This window comes from Diadema setosum, chromosome 18 (genome assembly GCF_964275005.1).
Source record: "Diadema setosum chromosome 18, eeDiaSeto1, whole genome shotgun sequence".
NCBI classification, from domain to species: Eukaryota; Metazoa; Echinodermata; class Echinoidea; order Diadematoida; family Diadematidae; genus Diadema; species Diadema setosum.
The window spans coordinates 18,388,786-18,410,280 of record NC_092702.1 but is presented as its reverse complement, the minus strand read 5'-3'; the positions used below and the strand labels follow the sequence as shown (position 1 = coordinate 18,410,280).

At 39.7% G+C, this 21,495-nt stretch overlaps 1 protein-coding gene across 2 annotated transcripts; it reads right to left on the bottom strand.

The window, feature by feature from the left end:
• Positions 1–873: 873 nt before the first annotated feature.
• LOC140241699 (E3 ubiquitin-protein ligase NEURL1-like) lies at positions 874–18,719 on the bottom strand. Of its 2 annotated transcripts, none has more exons than XM_072321443.1 (4): positions 18,552–18,719; positions 15,770–16,453; positions 13,594–14,295; positions 874–1,689 (listed from the first exon to the last, which is right to left on the bottom strand). In XM_072321443.1, exons 1-4 carry the CDS (start codon positions 18,607–18,609, stop codon positions 1,196–1,198), a joined length of 1,938 nt encoding a protein of 645 aa, XP_072177544.1. In that variant the 5' UTR covers positions 18,610–18,719; the 3' UTR covers positions 874–1,195. The 2 variants fall into 2 exon arrangements, with proteins under 2 accessions (XP_072177544.1, XP_072177545.1); XM_072321444.1 differs by having other exon boundaries at positions 15,770–16,450.
• Positions 18,720–21,495: the final 2,776 nt, after the last annotated feature.

Genomic DNA, 21,495 nt, shown 5'->3' with positions numbered 1-21,495 from the left:
ATGATCATAGATCAGACCGATTTGGAATAACCTTGGAGGACAAAGTACCTTACCTTCAAGTTTGGACTCATGCAAAGACCCAAAGATTGTTGACGATTCAAAGCTCAATTTCACACCAAATTCAGACCTCTCTACCTTCTTCATAATGTCTTTAAAAAAAAAAAAAAAAAAAAAATGTGACAAATTTTGATCAAAATTGAAGGACTGCACCAATACCAAACGGCATCTTACTACAAAATACAAACTTTGGGGAATTTTCATGCTTTTGTTTTAGAGACAGAGGTAGACCTCATCTACTGTGTGAGGACTGCATGAATGGTCCTACTTGATGGTAACACTGTAATGCACCAAAACAACATGTACAGACCAGTGCATGCCATGCCAAAACAAAATTATAAATTTGGTTCAATAAACAAAAGAGATGGGCCCCACAAGTTTCAGATCTTCTCCAAGAGAGGAATATGAGGTAAGTTCGTACCAGCATATTACTGTAAAAGCAGAAATTTTTGAGCGAGAGATTTTTCGCAATCGGCCGCGTAAGATTTATTTTCCCTTTTTTTTTCTGCAGAATCAAAAAATAAAGTAGTGCTGCATATAACAAAAAACTTTTTCTGCACTTCTTTCTGGTCGCGCAAAATGTGCAAAAATTTCAGCTTTTACAATAGCATTCTTTAGAGTGTCCTGGGAGTTTCTAGCCTATGCACGTGTGGTTACACACATACACACACACACACACACCCACCAAGGACATTTGGTTCAACCCCTGTGAAAGCGAAGTCTGAATCACATGTCACCATTCTCAATGACTCAAGTTCATTCCAACAGGGAACAAACAGACGCGATCACCGCCAGACGCAGAATTTCTACATCACATTCCCCATCCATTTCAGTCATGCCTTTCCCTTTGATCACAGATGACAGGGAATATCACGAACAAATTTTGCAGTCACTGCAGCGGGACAGATCCAAGGAGTAACTTTTCATCTGTAAGTACACTGTGTTCATTCAGCTACGCCCTACCGTATTGTCATCTCCGTCTGCAGTATACAAGCAGGTGTTAGCATGAGATTTGATCCCGGGTCTGCCAACACCATACTTCTTTGACGGCACAGTCCTGCAAGCTGACGGATACAGTCAATCACGTGACCTTGCATGTGAGATGGCCGACATGCCCCTAGACACACATGATCAAGCACTATGGTTTATACATTCTGATGATATCCGCGATGACCGCCCGACATATCGGGCAGGAGGAGCCACGCATCTTGTTGGCGCACTCGAAGCAGCAGCAGACGTGGCCGCACTTGTAGAAGACGGCGTTGACGGGCGCCTCGAAGCATATCGAACACTCCTCCTCTTCCGACACGCCCGCCGACGGGGCAGGGGGCGGTTTCTGGGGGACCTTGGCCCCTGCAGTCTTTGTCGGGGGCTTTGATGGGCGGGGCGGCTTCGGCTTACTCGTTGCTGCCGCGGAGGCAGATGTCAATGATAACGACTGGCCAGAGGATGCAGTCCCTGTGATGGACTGTGATGATGACGACGTTGTCATGGTTAAGCTCAGAGAAGAAAGTAGCTCCGCAGTAGCCGCGGCCTCGGCCTCACTAGCGGATGCTGTATTCAAGTTGGAGGTGTTGCTCTCTGCAGTTGTCTCTGTCATACCAGTACTAGGAATGCTGATTGTCCGAAAGCCTGAAACAAGTGAAACACACATACACAAACACACACAAAGTGTGCAAGTTAGATAACAGGCTTTGTGACAGAACAAACAGCTGGTACAGCTTGTGTCATGCCATTTAAAAGGTTCCTGCAATCCAAATGTATGTTGACCTCTATTGATGTCTTCTGGTCTGTACATAAACTAAATCAATAAAACATGAATACATTTTCTCATACATAAATGGCTCAAATATAATTCAATTGATATGTCAAATGAGAGAAATGCTACTCTTTAAGAGGAAATCTTGCAAGATTCATGGAAGAATGATTCTTTCTTCATGTTCTGAAAGCGATTGGATCGCACTCAACCCAGTCAAGAGGGATATTGTGTCTAAAGCCCACCGCACACTACACGATTTTGCCCCGATTCACCGGTCTTAAGACCTTAAGACTAGAAGTGTGACGTCACAGTCTTGCCATTTTCTAGGCGTACGACTGGGTCTTAGCGCCAGTCGTAGAGATTTGACATGTTGAATTTCTACGACCGATCATAGGCTTTCAGCCATTCACAATGCAGTAAAATTCAAGCGCACGCAGTGCACACTGCGCGCGCTTTACAGTCGTAAGCCTACTCGTAAGGTTCGGTCGTATAGTGTGCGGTGTCCGGTCGTATGACTGGTCTTAAGACCAAGCTTGGCTTAAGACTTCAAGACCAGTCTGATCGTGAAGTGTGCTGTGGCCTTAACATGATCACAACAAAGAAAAAACAATTCATTTGTATGAGATTCAATCTGAGTCTTTGACACCTTGACCCTGACTTCAAGTTTGACTTGTGAATGTGAGTTTGATTTGTAATCCCCTTTGCACTGAGAAAATACATTAAATTCCTCCATTTCAGTTTATCACCTTTACCACAATTTATTCCCATTTACATGTAAGTTCTCTCAGCCAAAGGTATTTCTTCAAAATGAACTACAGTTTACTTAGTCAAAATTCTGTAACTTTTGACCATGACCTGTGACTTTCATCTGTCCAAACAATAATTTGCTTTCTTTCTTTCTTCCACATTATACTCCCAATGGACATTCCAAGGTAGGACCATGGCTGGGGTTAGTTCAATAAACTTTGACCTTCTAACCCTGTCATACCGTATATTCCAACTTATTGTCTATTACATGTTGTACATGTACATGTACATACTTCCCATCCTCCTTACAAGACATTATACCCGGTATTCAACTGGAGAGTCCTACAGTTGTAATAGGTGACTCAGCTTTGACCCACGTTCATCTTTGTATCATGTAGCACATACATTATCAAGAAAGCCCACTAGAATGTTTTTTTCTTCTCCTTCTTCTTAAAAGAAGACTGTACCGGTATTTCATTTTTTGATATGTTGTTCTTCTTATTCCAAAAGACCAAGCTGTGCAAATAAAAGCGGGATTTCATCGCAATTTAGTCCGCAATTTCAAATTGAAAATGACCCTTCATTGGTGCTATTTATGCTAATGAGCTGACGAGCCTAAAAGTCGCAACGTATCAGGTGCACAACTAACATCCTGATTACAAGCGCTCGCATACATGCGTGTGTTAATTCGTACCGAGTGGCAGATGATGCTTAGGCCTAATTTAGCTAGCAGGTGGCACTTATGTACTGTCCTATCCATGCAGATATCTCAAATTTCACCTTTTGAAATTGCACCAAAATTACAGGATCCATACTACTTAGCTTATTTCAAAGTACTCACTTATATTTGAACAAAATCGGTAATCGGGAAGTATCAATATCGACGCCGACTTTCAAGTCGTCACTCAAAACAAACTCACTCTTCGCGAGAGATCGTGGCGAACGCGACCTGCACAATCTAGAACTGAAGTTGGCCGACTAATACTGTGCGAACGGGGAATTCACGCGGAAACTAAAACTCAAAGTGCAATGATTGTGGCAATTTGTGTGATTTAAGAACTATATTTTTCATTAAACTTGCCACAAATAATTTGTACACTGATTTTTTGCTTCCGATTACTTGAAAGATTTGTCTCATGATATTAGATGGCTAACTTCAGTCCGTGCATGCGCAGGCAGGTACGCCGCGATCACTCATGTTTAGAGCAAATTTTTTTAGCAATGACATGAATGTCGACATCTACACTTACGCTTCCCGACAAGCGATTTGGTTCAAATTTATGTGAGCTATTGGATATTTAGTAATTAAGTATTTCTTGTGATTTTTGTGGAATTTGGTAAGGTGAATTTTGAGATATCTACATGGATACCGAAGTACGCTAGCACTATACCTACACTACAGCGCCAGCGCTGGGATAGCGAAGCAGTGGCGCTGTTATATACTACTGGCACCTACGTGGTCAGGCCACTCTTCCGAGATATGGGTCCTACTAAAACTAACTGTTAGATCTAGTCCTTGGTGTGAATAAGACCACTAAGAGATTTACTGTAAAACATGATATATTCGCGGCACAAAATTTTCGCGAATTGGAGCCGACGGCCTTTTTCGCGGCAAGAAATTTTCGCGAATTGCCTCTTGCATTCAATGCATATAATGTAGATAAGAAATTTCGCATGCATTTTAATTTCGCGAATCTTGGCGCTCGCGAAATTCGCGAAATTAAAATGCACGCGAACATTTCTCGTTTTACAGTATCTTGGCTAAAAAACATCGGAAATCCATAAACCAGATACCTTACCTATAAATTCTGCACAACAACAACAGTGCCTGCAGGAAAAGGGTCGAGATCTAGACCTTGGAGTCTGGACTTTCATCTGAACTTTCTTCAAGTTCTGGCAGCAGGGTTTCTAACATTACGCTGTGCCTTATCAGCACTGTACACATATTATACAGCTGTCGACTGCGATGCGAGTGAGTGTACTCATCAAAACTAGGTCTGCCACTAATGTTACTCCTTGACTAGTCCTAGTCCTAGTTCTAGTCTAGAGTCTACAGTACGTGCACTGGGTGCCATTTTCTTCTAACTACATTGTACTAGCCGTAAATCGTGCATGCTGTTGAAGAGAGTCTATTTGGATTTAAATTTTAAGATTCACTCAGCCCTCGTCTACGTTAGAGAGTTTGAACTGTCGATATGTAACTATGTATCGCTCAATGCATTAGTATAGTGTAATGTTACTTACACGCAGTTTTCTATGGGCAGCACGTTCAAATGATGCCAATTTCATTTTGCATATCTGGAATTTTCCCCACAAATGAAGAGATTCCTTTTAAAAATTGATAAATATTGCTTAACATGTTTATTTCAGCTCCTCATTGCAATTTTACTAAATAACAGCTTTTGCAGTACTACTTCTTGTGAGATTTCATCAGTAAATTGACATGTGTATTTTATCTTGCTAAAGTCGCAGTTGTGCACCTGTGACGTACGCCAAATTGTGTGGATCATTCCATGGCCTGCTCGTTTTCATCTTTTTTTTTTTCAAAAACTCGTTATAGGCTTATCCTGGGCTTTAGAATCCTCTCTTTCCAGTAGTAGGCATCAAAAATGTAGATAAGAATTATAAGACAATTAGAAAATGTCAGTACAGTCTTCCTTTAAATCATAATATCAATAAGATCTGGGATGGATGGCCCAGCAAAAAGGAGAGAGAGAAAAAAAAAGACATAACAAAACTAGAGATTGTAATTTGTCATTACTGACAAATTAAGGTGATCCGATTTTTTTTTAAATCAATGATTCGAGTCCTGATCGCAATAAGCATGACCATACAGGTTTCATCTCTGTTTACAGACATTGGCCGTGTGATGTTTGGATTCTCATTTAGAAAAGGGAGTCATATCTGCCATCTTTGGTACCAAATTCTGTATACACTAGATGACGAAGATACAGCAACAAATACATATGACCTTTGACCCACCTTTACACTCCCAAGATGGCATCTGAGGAAAAAGTGGTTATTTTGTGAAATGATTCTTGCGACATCGTCTATACGTGTGCAAAATGTGGGACAGATAGGATAGGTATTCGCCAAGATACAAGATGAAACATTTATGACCTTTGACCCTAATTTACATACCCAAGATGTTGTCCGATCAAGTAGTTGTTATTTTATAAAATAATGTACGTGACATGAATGAAACATGTGCAAAATATGGCGGTAATAGGCCGTGTTTTTCTTGAGTTATAGCAAAGAAAGTTGCAGAAAGAAAGAAATATCTCAACACATCGAAGATAAGCTTTAATTTCAACCAAGATTTTCAATGTGATTTTGACGTTGTATGAAAAAACGAAGGGCACTTCACGATAGCGCAAAGTCTCAGCTACAACATATTAAAATATGGGAGAAATTCATTGAAGGGTAAGTGAGCTAGTCGCCGATAAAGACAATCATGTCAATTTTCACATCTAGAAAAATTCCCTGCCATAGAGATAACACGTCATAACGAAGATACAGGAAGAAGTACATATGACCTTTGACCCCACTTTGCACAAACAAGATGGCCTCTGAGCCAAAAATGATTATTTTGTGAAATGATCCTTGTAACATGGTCTTTACGTGTGCAAAATATGGGAACGATAGGACATGTATTCACCAAGATACAGGATGGAACATTTATGACCTTTGACCCTAATTTACATACCCAAGATGGTGTCTGATCAAGTAGTTATTATTTTGTGAAATAATGTAAGTGACATGAACTAAGCATGTGCAAAATATGGTGGTGATAGGGTATGTTTTTCTTGAGTTATTTCAAAGAAAGTTGCAGAAAGAAAGAGATATTTCAATACATCGAAGATAAGCTTTAATTTCAACCATGTTTTTGGACGTGATGCCGACTCCGTATGAAAAAACGAAGGGAACAGTTACGATAGCCCAAAGTCTCAGCTACAACATACTAAAATATGGGAGAAATTCACCGAAGCATAAGTGAGCTAGTGCTCGATAAAGATAGTCATGTCAGTTTTCATTTCCAGAAAAACTGCACTCCCATAGAGATAACACGTAAACTGGTCAAATTTGACAATGTTACTTTCAATCCCCTATTACGAGGTGATGCCGTCATCTAATCAAAATATTGTTATATACAACTGAAAGAACATTTCATGAGCTACAACATATTGAAATTTGGACGAAAATCGACAAAAGAATATGGGAGATACGCTTGAGTGAACTTGAAATTTGATGACGTCATTTTGAAAATTTACTTTTTGTACTTTATTAAGAAATTTGATATCTTTTAATCATTTTTTCAGCATCGCCAACCCATGAAATGACATGTACAACTCATCAGCTTTCAAAATATGTAAAGAAAATGGGGGGTCACCGTCCATCCTGACGAGTAAAATCGGATTTAAAATTGGCGATTTTTTGGCATAGTTGCACTGTATATCGCCATTGACGCGCGCGCGGAATTTCAACTTTGACTGGCCTGTATGACGTCATATTGCGTCGAATTGACTTGAAACTTGGTAGAAATATTCCCTGACATTTCAGAAATCAGATATAAGTGAAAAAACGATAAATTTCTATTGCATACGAGCTTTGCGTGCGTATATGCGCACGCGCGTACGCGTCCGCTTGATTTTTTCAATTTTTCAAAAAATGCTCCAAATGGTCTGAAACGTGTGCAAAAAAATTTTGAGCTCAATTTGAGCATACAAATATTTCAACGCGCGCGTACGCGCGCGTTTTGAGATAAAAATGAATTTTGAGAATATGAGTAGAATCCGCTTGACTTGAAATATATATGACGTAAATTTCATTGAAATATTCCATTCCATTAATGAGATATGCATGGAAATGTGTTTTCATATAATGACGTCATAGTGACGTCACGGTCGACTGATCACTCTGATTTTACTTGCGCTGTCGTCTTTGCGACATGATACATATATGGTATAAGTTTGACATTGATAGGCAATGCACTTTCTGAGCTAACCTCTGCACAACTTTTGTCCAGAAATAAAGAAAGAAAGAAAGAAAGAATCCGTACAGATACAATAGGTGATCCGAGAGGATTCTCGGATCACCTAAAAATGTGATTCATGAGGAGCCCTTTGTGTCCACAGCATCAAAACAGACAAGAATGGAACATCCACTGGAATTCATCTGCTGCAATTCACTGCGTAGATATCTCTCAGTTTCCTTGAAAATGTACATGTATCAGTTTAGAATAAACTGCAGAATAAGGTCAGTTGAGAAACAATTTTGCATTGGCCACATATCAACCAGAAAGACTTCACTATCTTTTACAAAGTAGGATCAGTTATAAGTTGACTTTAATAGTACAGTTAGCGTTACTGCTCTTGTTTTGCTGATTATTTTACTAGTACCTGACTTGCTCTGGTACAACTGTAATTGTGATGTTTCATTTACAGTCTCTCATGCAAGCAGCATTCCTCCTCTGGAAAGGCTTTTCTTCTTTCTTTTCTTTCTTTTTTTTTTTGTTACATGATAAAACAAAATAACTTCCAAACAAACAATAAATATCTGATTTCCTTTCATTGAAAAAAAAAAAGAGAAACTTCTGTATAGACTACACTCTGGGGAAATTCCCAGTAGAACCCAGTTGTTATCAAAAGTGTGACAATCGAGGAAATATTAACAGAAAGAGACATCTAGTGCTGAAGCTGTACACCAGTTCCTGGTAAGGTTTCCATTGTCACCATGACTGTTTTAGTTTTTATTAAAGATATGAATGTATCATGCATGCAGAATGGTCAAAGTTGAACTAAAAGTTCATAATGGATAACACTATCCAATCTTTTTGTTTTGTTATATTTCTCATGAATGTTGTTGTAATAATAATGCTTTTGTGTAGTCTTATTGATTGTAATGCTGCATGTTTCTGTTATATGTTGATTTTTTATGGAAGTGTTAAATAAACCTGAAACCTGAAACCTGAAAAGTGGACATCAAATATGAAAGTTATGTGGCTTTTCACAAAACAATGGGGTACACTGTGGATTACAACCAATGATGTGATGTGAGGTAATGATGTCATACCTTACCTCACATGGCTCTGATCAATGTGTGTACCAACCGTATGTACCATAAAACCAGAAATATTTGCATGCATTTTACTTTCATGAATTTCACTACAGCCAAGATTCACAAAATAAAGTTCATGTCAGTATATACATTGAATGCCAGTGGTAATTTGCGCAAATTTCATGTTGCTAAAAAGGCCGTCGGTTCCAAGTCTCAAAATTTTCATGCCGCTAATATTTCTGGTTTTACAGTACTTCCTCTTGTTGACATGAAATCATGAAGAAATACATCCATCACATACATACATACATTTTTGACAATGTGAATTAAAAAGAGACTAGAAATGTCGCTTTGGCGACTGGTATGCCTCCGCCATAATGCATGATTTTCCCAATCGGTCTAGATAGTACATGTGGACAATGTGTGATTACATTTTCACAAATTGGCAAAATATTGAAATGACAAATTTGTCACAAATGTGTTGAATGTTCATCTTCCTTGACCTAGGTTTAATTGGATGAATAGGAGAGCATGTATCTAGGGATTTAAGGACTTTGACTCGACTTTGACCCATCCATACATTTAGGCATTGAGTAATTTTCAAGGTACAGGTGTGGAGAAAAAGTGCAATTTCTGAATTGAATAGTAAATTGTTACCATTTTCATCTGTTCCTTGACCCTAAAATTCAGAAGATAATCACTTTCAGGTAGAACATGCATAATATGTACTATGTTTCAAGAAAACTTGAGCCACTTCCGAGATATGGAGGAAAAAGTTAGTTCAGCACTTTCACTCAATCTTTGACCTTTTGACCTTTGAGGCAAAAAAAGAAGAAAAAAAAAAAAAACTTTCCAGAGAATTTCTATTAGGTTACACATGTATGCATACACCAAGTGTAAAAAAAAAATAACCCTGCTGGCATTGCATGATAGGAGGGAAATAGTAAAATTTTGAAGTGTTGCACTTGACCTTTGACCCCTGACCTTTGACCCCATGAACCCTACATTCTCTAGATAATCACTTCCAGTCAGTATATGTATATACTATGTTCCATGAAGATACCTTGAACAATTTTCAAAGGTATGGAGAAAAAAAAAAGAAGTTTTAATATTTCTACTTGACCTTTTGACCTTTGACCTTTGACCTCATGACCCAAACTTTCACCAGAGAATCTTAATTGGGTAATACATGTATACACTAAGTTTCAAGAAAATATCTTCAGGCATTCAATAGATATGGTAGAAATAGTGAAATTTTATGTATTTGACCCTGACCTTTTGACCTTTGACCTTTGACCTCATGACCCAAACTTTCACCAGAGAATCTTAATTGGGTAATACATGTATACACTAAGTTTCAAGAAAATATCTTCAGGCATTCAATAGATATGGTGGAAATAGTGAAATTTTATGTATTTGACCTTGACCTTTTGACCTTTGACCTTGAGCATGTGCACCCAAAAGTTGATAGGCACAACTTCACCCCCCAATACACATACATGCCAAGTTTCATTAGGATACCTCAACAGGTTTTGATAGTTACCCTGTCCACAAAATTCATTACGGACGGACGGAAGGACGGACGGACGGACGGACAGACGGACGGAAGGACGGACGGACGGACGGACGGACGGACGGACGGACGGACGGAAGGACGGACGGACGGACGGACGGACGGACGGACGGACGGACGGACGGACGGACAACCCGAAAACATAATGCCTCCGGCACCACTTCGTGGCGGAGGCATAAAAAGAATATACAATCAGTATGGGAAATAGATAAGTCTTGCTCTATCATCATCATCATATAATTACAGGGAATAATTTTCCTGGTTTCGTATTGCAATTTGCCATGCATTTTCGCAACATTGCTACTACACAAAAATCTTCTGTACAGCAGTTTCCTACCACAGAAGGGTACAGGATACCACCTGAATTTTTATTTGAATCAGCTGAAATTGCCAATCAAATTCAAGTTGGAAAATTTTTCCCTGAATGATAATGTTGAACTAGTCCAGATAATCTATAATTCAATTTCCTATCTGAATGTTTATTACAAAATGTGTATACTTCCAAAATGTAGTGTAGTCGGCCATGATTTTGCAGGAGTCAGATTCAATTGACTGCATTTAATTCAAAATAACAAAAATTTAAAAATACATACACACACACACATGTACATTCCCAGGTACATGCATTATGCTGAACAGACAAAAAAATATGCTGCACGGGAGTGACTATTCAATGCAATTTTTCCCATGCAATGTGTCACACAATGATACACACTGTCCTGCAAACAAGATAACGAACTTGGTAAAAAACTGTACATGATAATAGCTTTGTTGCTAAAACACACATACTGTACACACAGTTTGTATGCTTTTGGACACAGATGCACTGTGCACATGTAGAAATGAGCTGCTGTTATACCTACTACTGTACGAGCTGAAATTTTCGCGTACAGATATTTTCGCGAATTGCTACTAGGAGAACATTTTCACGTGTTGTTAATTTCGCGGTTGCGAGGTCTAACTGTGCTTATCTGGTCGCACGTTGTTATTTTCGCGTGTTGTTATTTTCGCGGTTCAAAGGCGATTCGCGAAATTCGCGAAAATAAAACCACCGCGAAAATTTCAGCTCCTACAGTATTGTAAACAACATTGTATGATATTTTCTCTCTCTCTTTCTCTTTGCTATGTCCCCAATCATTTCATTGACTGATATACAGTTGTACAATGTACTTTACAAAGCAGTAGAGTTTAATAAATATTGTCATAGCAACATGACTCTAAACTCTTCCAGCACTAACCATTACTGGCACTTCCTTGTAAATCCAATAGCTCTTTACAAAAAAAAAAAAAAAAAATCATACAAAATCAGCCCTGAAACCATGACTATGGATGTTCGCACGTGTTTTGCTCTCAATCTTGTTATTGCACATGTCTATACACGGAAATCACATTCTCAAAAGTAAACTGTGAAAGCTGACTTGACTGCCATTTTCAATTCCAAGAAACGAAGGTGTCACCAGTGTTCAAATTCTTTGAACTCAACCATTCAGACAACTCACTTCATCATGGTCAGTTGTTGCAACTTAGTTTAACAAATCTTTGACTTTTATCAGGAATGAAACCGAAACTTAGGCAACTTTATCACCTTTGGAATTCATTAATGGGTACACAACTGCAGATGTTTTGGGTCATATTTCGTCATCTATCCATCTAGTGTCTACAGCAATAGATCTATTTCTCAACTAGAAAAGCACTCTGAGAGCGCAGACCTCTACCAAGCATGCAGCTCATTTCCACCACTGATCTTGTTCTTCCATAGAGATATCAGTGATTTCAACCCATACGTACTAGCATTGTGTGCTGAAAGTCATCCGATTTCCCAATATAGAAGCCTTTGTTACGTCATAAACCCTCAGCTGCATGGCGCGTCTCGCCCTAGCAGCCCTCGCCCTAGCAAATACGCGCAGCCTGAACTCCCAAGTTTACTGACCCTACGTGTACCTGCCAAAATATCAAAAATCCTTCATAAATTCCCCCAAAATTCTTGGATTACTACCAAAATTTAATCATCTGTTACTTGTATCATTCTAAACCTTTCCTGCAAGTTTCATCTAAATCCGTTAACTACTTTTTGAGTTATTTTGCACACGGACAAACTATCTAACAAATGAAAAAACGAACGAACAAACCAATGGTAACAAAAACACACATTGCAACCTCCTCCCTTGGCGGGGGTAATAAACCAGGTTTAATACTCATATGTATTCAAAGTCTAAGCATGCCTTTATGACTGAGAATGTTTTGAACAACCAGAAAGCTTACTAGCAATATCAACCAGACCTGTTCCTTACAGGAACCTAATATACCAGGTTCCCATAGTGTCAACTCACATACACATACGTGTACACCTGTACGGGAAACTTGGTATACCAGGTTCTCCTAATGTAGACAAGAGTGTCAGCATTCATGGCCAAAATTCAAGTTTATTCATGTTAAAATGCTTACCAAAACTAGAAATGTCGCTAAGGCGACTGGTATGCCTCCGCCATAAAGCATGACCTTTGACCCATGAACCCTAAATTCTCTAGATAATCACTGCCAGTCAGTACATGAAGATACCTTGAACAATTTCCAAGATACGGAGAAAAAAGTGAAGTTTTAATATTTTTACTTGACCTTTTGATCTTTGACCTCATGACCCCAAACTTTCACCAGAGAATCTTAATTGGGTAATACATGTATACACTAAGTTTCAAGAAAATATCTTCAGGCATTGCATAGATATGGTGGAAATAGTGAAATTTTACGCATTTGACCTTGACCTTTTGACCTTTGACCTTGAGCATGTGTACCCAAAAGTTGATAGGCACAACTTCACCCCCTAATACACATACATGCCAAGTTTCATTAGGATACCTCGAAAGGTTTTTTAGTTACGCTGTCCACAAAATTCATTACGGACGGAAGGACGGACGGACGGACGGAAGGACGGACGGACGGACAACCCGAAAACATAATGCCTCCGGCACCACTTCGTGGCGGAGGCATAAAAATCACTTTGATTGAAGGATTAGAGTTTGTGCTATCAATATCAGACACTCTTTTTTTGTATCAAAGTAGTGTGTATTTAGGTCTAATTTACCTTTTCCAATGTAGAAGTGCACTCATTTTGCTATAAAACTTGTATGAAGACGCTCGTAGCCATCAAGGTTGACCTCACCATATTTTGACTTTCTCTGACCCTATTCGGTTACCCTTACATGCTTACACCCCCCCCCCCCCATGAATAATGGACATTGAGTTGAGTTGTGCATCAAATGAAAGTAGAGAAGCTTACCTTTCCATTCATGTATATCTCATAAAGCATATTTACAATTTTGATTGCAAAAATTTGCAATGAAACTCAGTTGCATTTTTTTCTGGGACACACTGTACATTTCAATATAAATCTGATTCTTACCTAAACTTTGAATGGCTTGTGTGGTCCCATAGACGTCAAAGTAGAGCCATAGAGGTATGGTTATATCCACAAACATGAGGCAGCATCTGCTGGAGCCATCCGCATTCAGCAAATGGACTTCACCTTCAGAATTGAATACAACCCCCAGGATGTCGTTCACGGCTGGCTGCTCAAATTCTCGCGTCAGCACCCAGTACTCTGGCCTGTCGTACACATGCTCCGCATCATCCGGAATGGGGGCATCCCGCAGCACTTTGGGATCACAGTTGGTGAGTCCAATGCCCAAATGTCCAATGTATCTGTGGTTGACCTTCTTGATGGAGATGAAGACGGCTTCGTCCATCTTGAGCGACCTGCAGATGAACACCAGTCCTCCGCAGAAGACGTCGCCCTTCCTCTCCGCCGTCATGAGGCCATCGCTGAATGAGATGTTTGAACCATGCACACTGTGGAATGGAAGGTGCTGTATATGGGGGTGAAGTGGGGCTGGTAGAGGGGGGAGGGGCGGCAGTTGTGACAACGAACCCGGGGGTGGTGGGGGAGGAGGAGGGGGCAGAACAGTACCCTCACTCGACGCAGCGTTGATGGTGGGTGGGAGGGAGTGAGATGACGCGGATGAAGTTGGACCCCTTGCGAGGATATCGTTGTGAGGGTAACTTGAGGTTGGAGCTAGATTGAATGTGTTCGGCATGGTGTGCTCATCTGAGAAAAACAAAAACAAGTTTTTTCACAAAATTAACAATTTGTACAAAATTAACAGCCTGTGTCAAACTGTTTAATTATACAGTGTTACTTATAGGTTTAGTAAGTGAAGTCATTTCATTTCTCTAGATACACGTACATGTAGGCAATATTCTGATCCGCAATTATACTCAGTTATTTCACTTTGACCTGCATTCTCCCTATGGTTCCACACACAATATTTAGCATCAATACCATTTATGCTGTCAGAAGTGAACATAATGCATCTTTTTTTTTTCTTTTTTTTTCATGTTTGGCCAGACAGTTTCATCTAAAAACTAGGGCCCATACACATCTATGTGTAACCTTAAACCCTTAACTGTGGCAGATGTCACATTTCATTTATGCATCTAATTAATAATTAACTGCCAACATCCCTACATAAACAAACAAACAGGATTTAAATGGCACCCATGCCCAAGATTCCTCAAAAATCTAAATCAGTTAATCTATCCAAAAAGGGTCTGGGCTTTGGGGGTAAATGAAAATGCAACTGTAATCTAACCACAAACAAAAACAAACACACAGTATTATTATCACTCGGAATTGACACAATCAAGTCTGTGTTTTAAAAGAAAGAGAATTCTGTGGTGCCAAGAGGAAGTTAAGCCACACATGTACAGTGTATGAGGGTCTTGATTGCCCTCACGAGTAGATATTCACAAAGAGCCATATTCATGAATTAAGCAGAAAACAGTTACTGTAGCACTACTTAACCCAAGTGCCATTTCCTTGTAATGAACTCTTAAATGGCAAATCATTTTTGAATTCTAATGGAATTCCACACATGCGAAGGGATCTCAATAGCCACTTACTATTCTTTTCTTTTTTTTATTGTATTTTACACTTGCATGAAATCAGAGTCACGGCCCACAACCTGAATGTCCATTACTTGCCAATACACTTCACCCTCCTGAAGCAAATCAATCATTGTACTAGAATCAATCATGGTCATAGAAATACAATCCTATGCTACATGTTATGCCCATTACCATTACAAAGAACAGTCCTTTGTCACTTGAGTCTTCCTGGAGAATTGAGGATGTGTCATTTTATTTACAACACGTAAGTATGTGATGACATAAATGGTATCCCGGGGTACCAAATAAAAATCAGCCATTTTGATAATTTTATGTTTTTTAAAAAGCTTGTACCCTGGGTGCCAAAAAGAAGAAATTATTTTGGTGCTGGAGCTAGCCACTGCACTGCACTGCACTAAAACACACGCTAGTGGTATCGCAGCTTCCATGCACACATAGTATAACATGCAGTGGCATGGGAATGCTATGTACACGCACACACAGTGCATGCATTTTTCTCTGGCTGTCCTCGAGTGGACGTGAGGTGGCGCTACACAATGCGGTTACCCGGGGTATTACGATACCCCGGAATATTCTGTGCAGCTTCTTCCCAAATTATGTAGTACAGTGCTTACCCACTATCCTAACTCCAGTAGTATTGCCGTAGACATCGATGAGTGCCCATAGAGGCTTGCTTACATCCACTCCATTGAAAAACATGTGAAAGGGTTCATTGTTCACACTGTAAAACACCTCCCCTCGCGAGTTCACAAAGAAACTGAGCACATTGCCATTGGCTGCCAGTGTCTCCCTCAGTGCCTTCACCCAGTAGCCTGGCTTCACAGTCAAGTCCGGGCAGGCATATTTAGGCAACATGTGAGGCTTGAGGCGGTCGGGACAGTGACATGTGAAACCGAAGCGGATGACTCCGCTCCAACCCTGGGTGCTTTGGATCAGTTGGAGGTGCAGTGGGTCCTGCAACCTGAGAGGCCGGTGCGTGAACACTATGGCGTTGCAGAAGCTTCCATTTCGCGTTGCAAGCTTGTGGTTGGGCGACAGCACAATGTTCTTTCCGTGCGTTGTGTGGAAGAGGTGGTTGGGAGTGCCGCTGCTGGGGCCAGCAATCTCGCTCGCTGCCGTTGGGATGGTGTCCGGTGGGTGAAGAATGTTTGGCCAGCTCTGGCGAGTGGACATACCAGTGGTGGTTGGCTGACGAGGTGACTTGGGCCGTATTGCTGCAGTAGGACCCCCAAAGGTCACTCTCCTCCTATCATTGGCATGGGCATCTCCACCAGAAGATCCCCCATTCCCTCCTCCTGCTGGTTGTTAAACATAAAATGACACAATCTATGACATTCATGATTTTCTCAAAAACAAAGCATAGAGAAAATAGTGGACTTTGATCACATGGGAAGTCAATTTCGGTTTCTAGAATCACAGCCATCATGAAAACAGCTAAACTACATGATAGCTAATTGGGGGTATCTTAGTAGAATGGTCGCTGTGGAACATGACTAACGTCAATTACCGTATGGTCGCCACTGCGGTAAGGTCGCCAGACATTCACATCGCATGTAACGCGCGCCACGATCGGAGATCAGCCTGGGCGACGGATTTTCATCACTCTCAAAATACATTTGTAATTCACCTTTTTCCTCCGTAAAAACACAAATAATTGTAATCAAAATATATTTTACCATATGTAACAGGTGATAAAACCATTTTTAATGCGAGGATGTTTTTGATTTAGAATGGATTTCAGGTGGCAGATAAAGGGAGGTTTTCAAAAGCAGTGACAGACGATGCATCCTTCATTGAAGTGTGTGTATAACACACACGCTAATAATACATTGTATGTGGCAGGCGATGTATGGGCGGCGAACTAATTCAGTGCCGATATTAGTTCGCCAACTCGGAAGTACATAGGAATTACACACAAGTGGCGACGATACGGTAATTGACGTTACAACTTATACAAGATATATAATTATGTCATCACTGCTAGTCTTAAGGTTAAAACAAAGGAATGCATTAACCTATTCTGTATGGGAACCTGTGTGGTGGCCTGCATATTTAGTCTATGGGCATTTCAGACTTCAGTACAGTACGGGTCAAAAGAAAAGGTGCATTCATTTGGCTAAGTCAGGCAAAATGGATGCAACACTAAATTCTAAAATATAGTCTAGGACCTACTGTGACACAGGAATAGGGCCTACACGTAACATGGCTGACACTAAACAAATGTTCAAGTTACTTCAACAACACGTTAACGTTCTACCATTCTTTTACTACGTCCCTAACGTAACTCAGTTCGGGAAACCCACTCACAAGGGGGGCCCCTCCTTATAAGTAACCCGTCCCCCTTATAAGTAACCCCCGGGGCACCCCTTATAAGGAGTCTCCACGCTTTTTTGCAATGCAACGCGAAAATGAAAGGACTGCGGCAATTCGCTTGATTATGTCCATGAAGCTTCACAAGTTTCCTAGTTACTCACGAAATTTGAGCAAAATCGGTTCGAGGCATCATATCTAAAATCATGGATTTAAATGCGATGTCAAACGACCCATGCGAATGCTGAAATGCGAGCGATTACTGGCGTGAGTGTCGCCAGGCGCGGCGGCGCGGCAATGCTTGAGTGCAGACGTGGCGACTGAGTACGTTTCGTTCAGTCAGTCGCCAACAACGACAGTGCACTTTCAAACTGGACTGTGTCTAACATCATTAGTAGGGCCGGGCCCTAGAAAAGAGGGGTTAGCTGAAGCTGAGGTAGACTGTCCGTCTACCACCGTTATACTAAAAAAATTAAAATAGTTTACTTGTCTTAGAGAGCATGGCAGCATTAAGTTACATATTTCATTATAGAAATCTATTTGAGACCATCATATCACGAGAAGTTATGAGTTTCTGCAGGGGCACACAACAATACAGACCAGACAGCAGGATCAGGAGTAGGGGCCTTTGTCAAAGCCTGTTTAGAGTCTAAACCCTTGTCCCTAGTCTAGTCACAAGTCCCAAGTGTGTCGCAATGTGTGTTTTCATGTGATCTTCGGACGCGATCGACGGGCAGTGCCGGGCCGGGATGTGCAGAAACCATGCATTAGATTGCCTTTTGCAAGTCCTGCCTCACACTGCATGATATAAAATTAGTGCGAACGTAACGTTCGGTTTCTGCATTCACACGACAACTTGGCTAGGATGGCTTTATTAGTTGTAACGTTAGTCATGTAATATAATAGGCAGGCAACCTCAAACAGACGAGGATATCGTGCCGTAAACTCAGAAAATCACGGGTAGAAAATGCCGGACACAAAAATAGGACGGCATCGATAGTCTGACATGACATTTCTCTGACTCCCTGAGACTGAGCTGATCTGATGCTTAAACAATTTCTCTATTCTAGACTCAGTATAACTTACCGCTGTTGCGACTATTCTGAGTGCCGGGGTTTACAGGAGTAGTCGCTGTTTGACCCATGTTTGATCATCAGAGACAAAGAATCAGGCGTCTTCTTCGCTATCTACAATTACTTGTGACAAAATCTACACAAACGAGACAGATTGACGTGCCATTTTGGTCGCTCGAGCTCGACATTGACCTTCTTGGAAAACCAATGGAGACTCAGGTATAAATGAAGCTCGTTCGCTAATACTTATTGCTTTTGTGACGTAATTTTTATTATTAATGATTAAGTAATACAACATAAATATTTTTGAAGTAATTTTGATTTATTTTTGTTTTTTAATGTATCAAAAATATACGTTTTGTAACTTTAGTATTGTTAAATCTTTAATACCGTCTCGATCTCTGCTCCTCGTCCCGTGGTAAACCACTGTCAGTGATTCCAGTGTTTAGAAAAACCACAGAGGTGTATGCACTACTAGTACGCTGTATAGTACACACCATCCGCATCCTCGTTGGAAAAAGGTGTTTTGGTCCAAGCTTGTTTCTTTACAAGCTACATAGATGTAATATTCAGACCCTTTTTGATATGTTTAAACAGGTGTGTCACTTTTCACCGCCCCCCCCCCCTCCCTCTGTGAGTCTCTCGATCTCGAAGTTCTTTGTTCCTTTTTTTTTTAAGAACTTCTTCTTCTTCTTCTTTTTCTTCCTCCTCTTTACTTCTTCTTTTTTTTTCTTTTTTTTCTTTTTTTTTTTTTGGGGGGGGGGGGGGAGGGGGAGCAGGGCCATGCTTGTGTAATAATAATATTCATGATCCTTGAGCTTTTGGTATCATCAATGTAATACATTGCTTCATTTCTATGGGTCGATATACGATACTGACACTAAAGGCGAGGGTGAATTATATGCCTGAAAAATGTTAGGGAGAAAAACATTGGCAAATAATATCTGCCTGACTTGCGGTTTTCTGGGCTATAACGGATTAAATTGGAAGTTTCTAAATAGTTCTCATTCGATTTTTATTTCGTTTTATTGTCTTTCCAACGTCAATTCTTAGAATAAGTTCAACATTTTGTAAATTTCAGCACCATCATTCCGCATTTTCAGTAAGGATTGCTACGCATAACCGGAAACATCACAATCAACATCATACAGGGACAGGGTGATTCATATTTAGCAATTTTTCAACGAGAATCCCCCCCCCCCAAAAAAAAAAAAAGAAGTACTGTTATTTTACACCTCTTTGCTTGTCATCATTCTATTTTGTACCTCGTGGTTTTTTAGTCATTGATGTTTTATCTTTGCATCCGAAGCTGTTCAGAGGCAATTGATCTGCGTTACTTAGACTTAAAAAAAAAAAAAAAATGATTATGATATCACTATAGCCGCATATCATGCACGTATAAGTACAACAATGAGACTATAGCTCAGTTTCGGACAATCCTAACCCCCAAATGATCCTAACCCCGATAATGCATTGAGTCAAGAAGCGGAATTGGCCGGCCATGGGCATGATTATTCTGAATTAGATTACAACAACGGTTACACGTGGGTCGCGCAGCAATGACTAGGAATTTGTCGATTTGTCTTTTTTTTTTGTTTCCTGTTTTTAGTGTTTTTTGTTTTTTAATTGGAATAGGTATACATGTGGATTTGATATAAATGCGCCAGTATGTATAGGTCTCATCGTCTGTGGATGAGTCTCGATGAAAAGAAACCAACATAATTATGAAATGCGAGAAAGATTCAGTATCATTCGTGTTTAAACTGCCTTTCTAGTTGTTCACTCCAGTCTTGAGATTTACAAGAGAGGGTTTATTTTTTTTTTTTCTGCTCAAAATCCGCTCGAAGGTTCTCGATTAAATAAAGACTGTGTATACCACTCATGTGATTTCATGGTTGTTTGAATCTGCAGCGCTGAAACAAAGTTAATTGTATAGGGTCCCTTTTGAAGTAAAAGAAAGCGTAAACAGCCTCCAAATGAGGTGAAATTTGTATCGAGATTCACCGTCATCAGCCATGCCTTGTAAGTTTACAACAGGCTTTTGATATTTTGTTCATTTTTTTTTTATCTTTCCAAGATTTATTTTAGTATATAGAAACGAAACGTGAAAAGGCTAGGGTTGCTCCACTTTATTTACAGACCTGTGTATATAGATTTCACCAATATTTTGTAATTTATACGACTTTCTCCATTGCTCGTTATCTATACCCAAAACATTATTGTTGAAGAAATACAATGTTAACCACAATGTAAAACGGATACGGCCAAAAAGCAACCGGACATTTTGATGCCCCCCCCCCCTTACACAATGACTTATTACTTTTAGATTCGAAAGGATAACATTAGTATGGTATCCTGTGTCCATATTAAAGGGCCGTATTAATGCGCTTAAAAAGTCAGTATAAGCACTATATAAGTGTTATTATTATTATTATTATTATTATTATTATTATTATTATTATTATTATTATTATTATTATAATTATTATTACCATTATTCCTCCTGTCTTTTTCTCCTGATCACACCGCCCTCATCTCATGCATTGGTTTCATACGATTATATAATATAGGCTATTTTTACGTCCATGCATGTTGTGTTGGTTATACATGTATATCATACCATGAAATAAAATTTTATGTCACGTGTGTTATCATTACATGAAGAGTTTTATCGCAAAAAGCGAACTGACTCCATTCTTGATAAGTTGAGATATTTGCTTAAAAACGACAAAGAAGACAGTAAGAAAATACGGGATTTTTTTAGATAAATCATATACTCATGTTACAGGTTTAGTGAGGTATCGCTGATGAAAAAGATTTCATTTCCCTCTGATGGTGGCCTTATGTATTCTAAAATTTTTAAATATGGCACTTAGCTCATTTTGCGATGAAGCTCTTCTGTATACAATCCTTCTGGATATCAAAGTGAAATGGCACACCGTGATGTAGGCCTACAT